Raw genomic sequence first — 10,044 nt, 5'->3', positions numbered from 1 at the left:
CCTTCTCTTTATTTTAGAAAAACACAAAACCCGGTTCCACGCGGTGCTTTAGTAGCTAAAAGTGAAAGAGCTGCCTTGGCAGAATTCAGCTCTATGAATCACTTCGGAAAATTGGTTCGACTGAATGGCCTTAGGAGGAAAAACGTTTTAATAGGATCCAGGGGAGGTTCTGCTGTTTCAATCTGCTCCTTAAACAGGTGGAGATTGGACCTTCTCAATTATACAAACAGTAAGTACCCAACAGCGGGTGAGCTGCCCTCCGAATCCTCCCCGCACGCAGCCCTAAACCAGGCGCCGAGCCCGGCTTTGCCTCGCAAACCCGATCACAAATCAGCAATTCCGATCGATTAGCTTCTCTCACAGCCCTAGGGCTCTCGGGGCAAGACTCTCCCCCCCCCCCCCAGCCCCAGGCAAGGAGCGGGTCGCAGGGCTGCAGGCGCACCCACCCTTCCCCAGGTCCCCGGAATCCCGGAGCGCCGCCTTGCCCTTCCAGACTCTTCGAGGTCGTCCATAGGCGGCAGGGAGCTCTCTTTCGACCTCCGACGCCAGGCAAGGCGAGCTCGTTGCTTTTGCATAAATTAATATTTCCCCATTAACAAGTTCCCCCCTCCAAACGCGACGCCCGCGTCCATGCGCCACATCCTAATGAGGTAATTATCATTTGCGCGTGTTCGGGGCTGGCGCCGGCTCCGTAGGTAAATGGCAGTTTATTAGCACAGTGCCCAGCTCGGCTGCGCAGGGCTAAGGGATACTTCGGTGATTAGACGGACACTCGGGGGCCCTTTGAGATAGTGCGTCCGGGACACCCCGCCTTCCCCGAGTACCCTAAACCTGAAGGCCCCCCAAAGTTGTGAATCACGCAAGGAACTCTGCCTAGGTTTGGGTTTGGGCTCCCCCCACCTCCTTCCACCGGCAAAACCATCACGATTCTTCCCCCTCCCCCCTCCCTCTCTTCCCTCCTTCCCGATTCGCAAACCACTCGCACTTTCCCGAAGGGAGCGCGGGCGCCAGTTGCCTCCTTTAAAGTTTGAGGGGCGGTGGCGGCGGCCGGTAGGCGCGGGGGAACGCAGGGTCCTCAACGGGAGTCGCGCCGCCGCCCATGTCACTCCACTTCAAGTGACTTCATGTGATGTCAGCTGAATGTAAAAGACAGTGATCTCACGCGGAGGGGAAGATGTTTGCCATCAAAATGTGACAGAAGAGACACGCTGCATGGCTCGGAACGCATCTCCTTGGAGGTGGGGGAAAGAGGTAAAAGCACCGTGGCTCTCCCGGTCCGCTTTAACTTTGCCCTTTCAGTGCCCAGCTTCCAGCACGCGTGGCAGAGGCCTGGATCCAGGGAAGGGTTGGGGAGTGTTAATTTGAGACTCCTTTCTTCTAGCCCCTCTTCTTTCCTTTGTACAGCCTCCCCCTTCTTCCCCCTTTCATAGTCCCAGGGCAGGGGCTGGTGGGTTCCTTTGCGCGCCGGGTTAATGGGAGGTAATTTGGTACCCTTGGGTGCACTTTGTTCTGCCTCTGTTCATTTGAATGCAAATGGGTGACCCGGGCCGACTAGGTGCTTATTAAATTGCGGTTTCCCCCCTGCCTTTTCCGGAATGCAGACTTAGAGGAGAGAGGCTGTGCCCTGGCCCAGCCTGGCTCAGCCTCGCGCGCCATGGCCAGCTCAGCTTCCCTGGAGACCATGGTGCCCCCGGCCTGCCCGCGCGCTGGAGCGTCACCAGCCACTTCTAAAACACTAGCCTTCTCCATCGAGCGCATTATGGCCAAGACGTCCGAGCCCCGAGCGCCTTTTGAGCCCCGGCCTGCTGCACTAGAGACAGACAGCAGCCAGAGCAAGAAACTGCTCAACCTCTGCTCGCCGCTGCCCTGTATGATTCCCCTCCAGCCTCTAGGCTACGAGGTGCCGTCCAAGACGCTGCTCAGTTACTCGGAGTTCTGGAAAAGCAGCCTCCGGGCGGGCGGCGGTGGAGGAGGAGGCAGCGGCGGGGGGGCCCCAGTGTGTGGCGCCAGCGGCTTGTGCAAAACCAACTGTGGCGTGTGCTGCAAGGCCGAACTGGGCCTTGCGCCGTCTGCGCTGCCGGCCGGCAGGGTCATCAAGCCGCAGGTCATCAACCAGGCGGTGGGGCTGCCGGCCAGCGGCTCGCTCTATTACTTCAACTACCTGGACTCCACCGCTTACCCTCCATCGGAGCTCCTCGGCAGCCACCTTTTCCCTTCTGGCCTCCTCAACGCACAGGCCCCCACTTCCCTGGCTGCTCACCCCAAGCTTTTTCTGCTGGAGAACGCCAAACTGGCCAGCCTCACTGCGGACAAGTTCCCCCATCCAGCTCCCTATCCGCATAAGGAGCGCTTGCCTGCGCCGCTGGAGCAGGTGCTGAAGGAGAACTCAGCCTTGACCGCTGACCGAGCGGGAGTCAAGAGCCACAACAAACTACCAGGGGGCTCTACTGACAGCAAACCCAAAAACTTCACCTGCGAAGTGTGCGGCAAGGTGAGGCCTAAGGTTCTGGGGGAGGGAGCTAGCAGCCACCTGCTTTCTGGGGCGGCCTTGTACATCTTATTCTCAAGCTCAGGAGCTCCCCGATAGCTGCGCACTCCATTGGATACCTAGTTGAGCCTCAGTTTCCTATCCTGAAAAATGGGGTTGTTGTCAGTCTCACACAGGTGACAAAAGGACTCGGGCTTCGGATGGGGTGGTTGGTTGGGGGAGGTAAATTATGGCCTCCGGAGCTGATTCTAGGCCCCTGGCAGTCTCAACACAAGTTCCGCTCTCATCCTTCCTTAGGTGTTTAACGCTCACTATAACCTCACCCGCCACATGCCTGTCCACACCGGAGCTAGACCGTTTGTGTGCAAAGTCTGTGGCAAAGGCTTCCGCCAGGCCAGCACTCTCTGCAGACACAAAATTATCCACACCCAGGTACGTGGCCCCTAGGTCAGGCCCGATCGGCGTGCACCCTCCACCCTAGTCTGAGCGATGACGGATGATGCTGGATTCTCCTTACCCTTGGTGGGGGGCTGCTCTGTCCCTTCAAGGTTTTGCCGACGTCTCGGCCTTACTGTACACACGCCCCTCTCCGCAGGAAAAACCACATAAGTGTAACCAGTGCGGCAAAGCCTTCAATCGCAGCTCCACACTCAACACGCACATCCGCATCCACGCGGGCTACAAGCCCTTCGTCTGCGAATTTTGCGGCAAAGGCTTTCACCAAAAAGGTAAGGTACTAGGCTAGGCACTCCTTCATTTCATCTCGAGGGCTGAGAGGGTCACAGGGGCGGGGATGGTGGGGGGGGGTGGGCTGAGAGAGAGGTGGGTGGATAGAGCCAGCACAAAAGCCCCAGGCTGGGGCGCAGCAGTTCTTTGGAATCGGGTTGTGTCGATGTAGGTAGCCGCTCTCCCGGCTGGGGTAGTAGACCTTGATGGATAAAGGCTTGACTGGGGAAGTGGGGGCGAATTTTAAAGCTGGAAATTAAGGAAAGGGAGCAAAAGGAAACGAAGTAGAAGACGTAGAGACTATTGCCTTTCAGTAGGAGGTTCCCTTTGTAGGCAGTACTTCCCTTACCAAAAAAAAAAAAAAAAAAAAAAAGTCTAAGCAGCATCATCTTCCTCCTGGGAACAACTTAAGATTGGGGTGGGGGCAGGTTGCCTGTGCTCCCAGAGCCTGGGACTTCACCCAATGTCCAAGGTACTTTGGGGTCTTCAGATAAGTGGGGTTTGGGGGTGGGGGGACTAAGAGCTGAGCTATGGAGCCTAGGTTTATGGGGATTTCTTGGAGCGAGGCATCAGCTGGAAGAATCCGCTGCCGCCGCCTCTTTAGGCTGCACAAAAGTTTCCCAGGCGGCAGAGCTCGGCAGGAGGGACGCCTTGTGGGCCTCTGTACAGAGCTGGGCAGAGGCTTGGGCAGCCCTGGGTAAGACTGGCCCACCGTCCTTTCCTGAGTGCGGGGCCTTGATGCAGACGAAGTTTGACAACTTCTTAGTTTGAAGAGGTCGCGCCCGCCTAGTCAAGCATTGCCTTCTGAGCCACTGCAGGGTCCTAGGGGTGGGAGACAGGCGGTGGGAGTTGGGCAGCCTGGGGACGACTCATTCCACGACAAGCCCCTACGTTTTTGTTTTTGTTTTGCTCTCCTGTAGGGAACTACAAGAACCACAAGCTCACCCACAGCGGCGAGAAGCAGTACAAATGCACCATCTGCAACAAGGCCTTTCATCAGGTCTACAACCTCACCTTCCACATGCACACCCACAACGACAAGAAGCCTTTCACGTGCGCCACTTGCGGCAAAGGTTTTTGCAGAAACTTTGACTTAAAGAAACATGTGCGCAAACTTCATGACAGCGTGGGTCCCGCCAACGCCCCCTCTGCAAAAGACCTGGCCAGGACAGTTCAGAGCTGAGAGCTACTGCCTTGCCCTTCCTTCCTTCCTGCACTGTACCAACCCAAGCAAATCACACGTATAAACTTATTTCTAAAATTAAAAGAAAAAAACTATAGCAGAGAGGCTAAAATCTATTTATCGAAACCAGCATATTTTTGGGAAAGTTAAACGTGTCCTCGATGATCAGCAGCAAATGCGTGGCTCCCACCTTTGTACATTCAGGAAAAGTATTTAAATGCAGTGAGCTGAAACCTATTTAATTCCAGGCCTCGACTTCTCCAGGCAGCCGGCTTTTAATCCCAGCCTGTCACCGTGAGCGCCTAGAAGAGCGTGATGCCCCAACCATCTTCATACAACCTTGTAATCTCTCCTGTACAAGCGAACACGGATTATTACACATATATGACTCAATAAACAGAACCATTAGTGCGCGTTTTCTTTTCCCCACCCCCTCGCCACGAAGTCAGCTCAACAAATCCAAAGAAGGAGGTGGAAATAGGCATTTATAGCTTTTCCTTTCTCAAGTGTGACTTCCTTGGGACACCGGGGCCAAGCTAAGGCTAAACCCTACTCCTGGTGTATTGGTATATTAAAGCACTCAGGAGCATGGGCCAAAAGACCTACATCCAGCTCCATCAAGAGCCCAAGGTTTTATTTGGTGACTGAGCAGATACTTGGGCTTCTTACGTGGGTGAGAAAAAGAAAATTGAAGGGTTAAAAGTGTCTGGATGCTGTGGAGTGACAGTTGGGTATTCCCGAACTTAGCAGCACGAAGTGCAGGGGAAAGGCCAGGGCTTGAGGAGCACAGACACTGTCCTAGCCTGGTCTTAGCTAGAGTCTGTCCAGCCTTGGGCGAGCTGGTGGTGTCCCTTGCCTGCGCTCCAGGTCCCGGCTAGCTAGGCGGTACGCACGCGGCACCCTGCCGCGGGAGGGCGCGCCCAGCTCCCGGAGCTGGCCTCCGTGTCCTCCCTGGTCCTGATTACCACGCAGTTAGCCCACTTCCTCAATAGCTATCTCTGCCGCCATGCACACTGATGAAATGATCTCACGCTTGCTTTCTAAGTAATGACCCAAATTAAGAGAGAAAACAGAGACCCTTCAAACAGCATTACATTAATCATCTAATCATTCCCAGGAGGGGGCCGGCCGCCGCCGCCCCGTTTGATCCGAATCTAGATAATCAAGAGCTCGGATTACTGGCGCGTCGCGCCTGGCCTCCTCCCTCCACCCTCATTCCCCTCCACACTTTTAATATCAGCGCGGTGATTCAGCCCACGTCTTCTGGAACATTGTTCTCCTACACCAGAGGAAACGGCGCGGAGCCCGGGAGTGCTCTTCCACACAGCCTCCACGTTGAGGGGGGTAAGGGCTGCTGACCCCACCCGGATTTCCACCGCGGTGGCGGCTATTTGGAGGGAAGGATGGTTGCTTCAAAGGGCAATCCCAGGTAACTCTGACAGTAATGAGCTAAGGTTAGCCCAACGTGTTGTATACAGTAGGCACTCATTACAGAGAACGACAGTGACTTCTACCAGGAGAGAGAAAAAGAAGAAGAAGAAAAAAAAAAATCCCCTTATTTCCAGGGCTTGCTTGCCCAACTAGCAGCGTTAACAACAATTTGCAAGCTGGTATGTGTGTGTGTGAGTTGTGTGTGTGTGTGTGTGTGTGTGTGTGTGTGTGTGTGTGTGTGTGTTATCCCCACTCTACGGAGAAAGAAATGGAGGCAAAGACCTTCTAAACGACATGCCCAGGGTTCCAGGGGGAGGTAGGGCAGGGATCCAAAGTCCGGGCTTCTAAGAGACCATCTCTTCCTTCAGTTTTCATTGATGGAAAGCAGTCTCAGGATTGTGGCCTGGAGAAGCTCCTGGCCAGGGTGGAAGATCTATCCTGGTCACAGCCAGCCCTTCTGTCCCAAACCGAAGACCCATTGCGCTGAGAAGGAGAATTGTCGATTTTGTTTGCACAGAGGACAGCGACAGCTTCCTCAGGCTGTCGCAGGGGTATTTTTAGTACCTCCGATTCAGAAATAGGAACGCGTACATTAGAATTCCATTTCCTGAAAGGAGAGCGTCCTCGTTTTTTTTGTATTCCTCCCCTTCCTCCTCCCTCAAGTCTGGGAAGATACAGCCAGGGGAGGGGGACAAGGAAGCCAGAGGGAATTTAAATGCTATCTTGTTCTGGCTACAGTTCCCTGAGGAGAGATCGTGACCCACAGGAGCAGGCAGATTTAACTTCCAACTCTCTATGCATGCTATACATCCTAGGAAACCCCAAAGAGGTGAGGAGGACTTGGCCATAGAGAATATGAACTTCGCTCCTGGAGACTGTTTGAGTTTGAGAAGCCAGTTCCTCCAATTCTCCTCAAATTGTTCTATTAACTTTGCTTGGCATTCTGACACCCCACTCGATTCCTGAACATCTGAGTGCTCTGAAACAGTAATTTCATCAAAACTCTCTCCTTCTCCTTCTCCTTCTCCTTCTCCTTCTCCTTCTCCTTCTCCTTCTCCTTCTCCTTCTTCTTCTTCTTCTTCTTCTTCTTCTTCTTCTTCTTTTCTTCCCCTCCTCCTCTCCCCCCTCCTCCTTTTCTTCCTTTCCCTCCTGTTCTCCCATTTTTCACATGTGCTGGTAGGAGAGCCTGTCATGTCAAACATATCTTCTTAAATACCTTGGGGAAATATTTATGCAAAGGCAGATAGATTCTTGATGTGGAAGGTGAAGGCAGTTGTTGTCTTGCAGACAAGAATCATGGTCAAGTGTTGTCTTAAGAAAGACCGGTAAAGAGGGAGCATGGCATCCAGAAGGCTAGCCTTTTAACCACCAAGCAATAGAACCCTGAGAAAGTCTTATGTTGTAACTTTTCACAAAAGGATCTCCCATCTTATAAACTGGAGAAATGTGTTTTCAGGTTTTGGCAGTGTTGTAGTGCTTTGGAGATTGTTTCCTTGCAAACTCTGAAGAAATAAAATACAACTTAGGTGGAGATGGCATTTCTCTTCTGCCAGGAAGAGGTACTCTGACTACAGGTGAATCTGTGTAGTTTCCCCTCACATTCTGAGCCCCTTGAGGTTGTTTCTCTTAACTTGATTGTTACTGAACCTTCACACCAGCTCCTGTCACTGGTGCACACCTGAGAAGGTGGTATTTCACATCTGACGGTAATTGTAGGTAAACAGTTGTTCAGAATCCAGGCTGTTGGGAGTCATTCCCTGGTTGAGAGGTCTCTGTTAGTTTGGGTGCAGAATTCAGGAAGGGGTTCCTTCACCTGAAAAGAGAAGAACTTTCTGAGTTCCTAAGCACCTTCCATAGGCAGCACCTGCTGTGTAGCCAGCACCAGCCTTCCCCTGTGACCATCTTAGCCTGCCTCCTTCTTAGCTTTATGCATCGGAATTGGTGGGTGACAGGCTGTTTGCTCTCATTTTTTTCTCCTTAATATTAAATTGTTTGTATGACTTGGAGTTTTCAATATTAATAAATGACTTAAACAAGGTAGTCATCTACTGCATATTAATATCCTAACCTTGATTAAATTGAAGAGGCCACCCAGAAAAAAATATTTAAAAAAAATCAAATTGCGGGGGAAGGGAATCCTGTCATAGACACAAAAAAGACTCCAATTATCTTTTCCCCTACAAGATGTTTGTTCTGTCCATGACTGCTCACACTTCAGCAATCTTGCCAGCAAGACTCAAAAAAAAAAAAAAAAAAAAAAAAAAAAAGCCTTCTTCCAAAGCCACAGCCTTGTACATAACAGATTGTACAGTCCTATTGCCTTAGGCGGGTTAGAGGTTCCTCTCCACAAAGAGCGACACGGAGAAGTGCCAGCATCCAGATACATTTTGGGGGGCACTCTGCATGCTCTTGCCTTGGCTGCAAAATGGATTTACATGGGGCCCCAATTTGCTCTTTGGCTCACAAGAAAGTAGAGGGCTGCCTGAGCCAGACCCTAGAGCAGTAGGGTGTCAGGTGTGCCGGTGGTAAATGGACTGGGGAGAGGGGAGAATGGGGGGTGGGGTGCTGCCAAAGAGGGTACCGGAGTCTTGAGAAAATGCTGGGAAATAAACAACCTCAAGGCAGCTGCGTTGCCCTTTTCCCTGCACTTCCCTCTCAAACGTCTGAGCAACCAGTTTGCTCCCAGAAACATGTTAATTGCCAACGGAGCTCATTAAGGCATGCACATGCAAAACACAGCAAGAAAGATTAAGTGGACAAAAGCGCAATAATGAACTGTCAACAATCGGGCCCATCTACAGAACCAGGATCACTCAAGAACGAGGCATTTAGAGGCAACAAAGGATTGTCTGGGACAGGAAGAAAAGACGACCTAGACTTTTGTTTAGTCAACACAATTGATTACAAATGAGAGATTAACAGGATAGCTTCAGATTTTTTTTTTAAAAGAGGCAGAAAAGAAAAGTCCAATTAAGTCCACCGAATGTTAACTACATTGCGTTCCATGCCTAGCCCCAAAGAAATTCTCATTAAACCATCCCTGGCGATCCCTTTTGGAAAGTAATTTGTCTCCCTGATGGAGCAGAGAAAGAGAGTCGTGTAAAAGAAAGCGTTAGTTCTTGGCACAATGAGCTTAGGAGACACACTAGAAAGAGCCAAAGGGGGAGTTAATGAGCATCTGACGAGCCGCTTGGATTCCGGCCTAGAGAACAGCCATGAAAAGATGAAATTGGCCAACAACTATTCTTTATATCAAACATAAAAAGGCCAATCTGAAACGGGGCTGCTCAAAACTGGATCAAAGTGCGTAGCTCCAGAAAAGAGAGCCACGGCCAGGCCCCTTGCTGGACAGTGGACAGACAGTCTGAAGAACCCAACAGGCCAAGAGTTAGGAAATCAGGTGAAAAGGAAGCTCTCCACAAAGAAGAACCTTCCCTGCAGGACCTTTGCAGGTGCTGCGCTAAAACGATTGCTGCCCATCCCCCACCCTCTGACTTTTTTTCCTTCTGGGAGAGTATAGTGGGCCAGCCTTGAGGGGTACTCCCAGAGTTCTTTTAATTTGATAATTAGCTTCTGACATTTACCTCCCTCTTTAAGATCCCACTTGGCCTCTGGGGGTACCATCCACTACCAAAGCATGTTAAGGTGGTCTACTAGCCTTTCTCCTAGCAGCCATTCAGAATTCTCAGCCCTACTGTCAGACTTCCCAGTTCTTCATGAGGAAGACTTTCCTCACACTTGGGTTTATGGAGTAGGTCATGGAGTGTTTAAAACCAAATCTCATCCTTGTTTATCAGCTTAGGAAATGTCTTCTTTCAATGCTTTCTTATTTGAACAAAGTAGGTCAAGAGCATATGTTTGTATGAGACAAGATACATGTTCACTAACATGGGCAATGTCCAGGCACTTCTTAGCACAGGAAATGCTTGAAGGTTCTTAACACCACGTTCAGCAGAGCCAGAACAGAATCCACAGGTAAGAAGGGATTCTCAGGGTGGCACCCCAGAGCAAAGCCTGTGCTCCCCATTTCTGACTAGGATGGGTGCCACCCCTGATACTAGAGTACAGCATTTTGATCTTGAATCTAGGTTTGTTACTTTTTTTCAAATCCTTGGTAACAGCTATCACATTTCTGAGGGCTTGGCTTGCACCTCAGGCTTTGCTCATGCTTCACGGAGAGAAATACATTGGTGTCTAGAAGTAAGGAAGGAAAAAG

At 51.2% G+C, this 10,044-nt stretch overlaps 1 protein-coding gene across 1 annotated transcript; it reads left to right on the top strand.

Annotated features, from left to right (window-relative positions):
- The first annotated feature begins 443 nt into the window (after positions 1-443).
- Positions 444-4,805, top strand: Fezf2 (FEZ family zinc finger 2). Its single transcript, XM_051206858.1, has 5 exons — positions 444-1,251; positions 1,602-2,491; positions 2,786-2,920; positions 3,084-3,216; positions 4,135-4,805. Exons 2-5 carry the CDS (start codon positions 1,655-1,657, stop codon positions 4,395-4,397), a joined length of 1,368 nt encoding a protein of 455 aa, XP_051062815.1. The 5' UTR covers positions 444-1,251; positions 1,602-1,654; the 3' UTR covers positions 4,398-4,805.
- Positions 4,806-10,044: the final 5,239 nt, after the last annotated feature.

This window comes from Phodopus roborovskii, unplaced genomic scaffold (genome assembly GCF_943737965.1).
Source record: "Phodopus roborovskii unplaced genomic scaffold, PHOROB, whole genome shotgun sequence".
NCBI lineage: Eukaryota > Metazoa > Chordata > Mammalia > Rodentia > Cricetidae > Phodopus > Phodopus roborovskii.
This window is presented reverse-complemented; position numbering and strand designations above follow the sequence as displayed.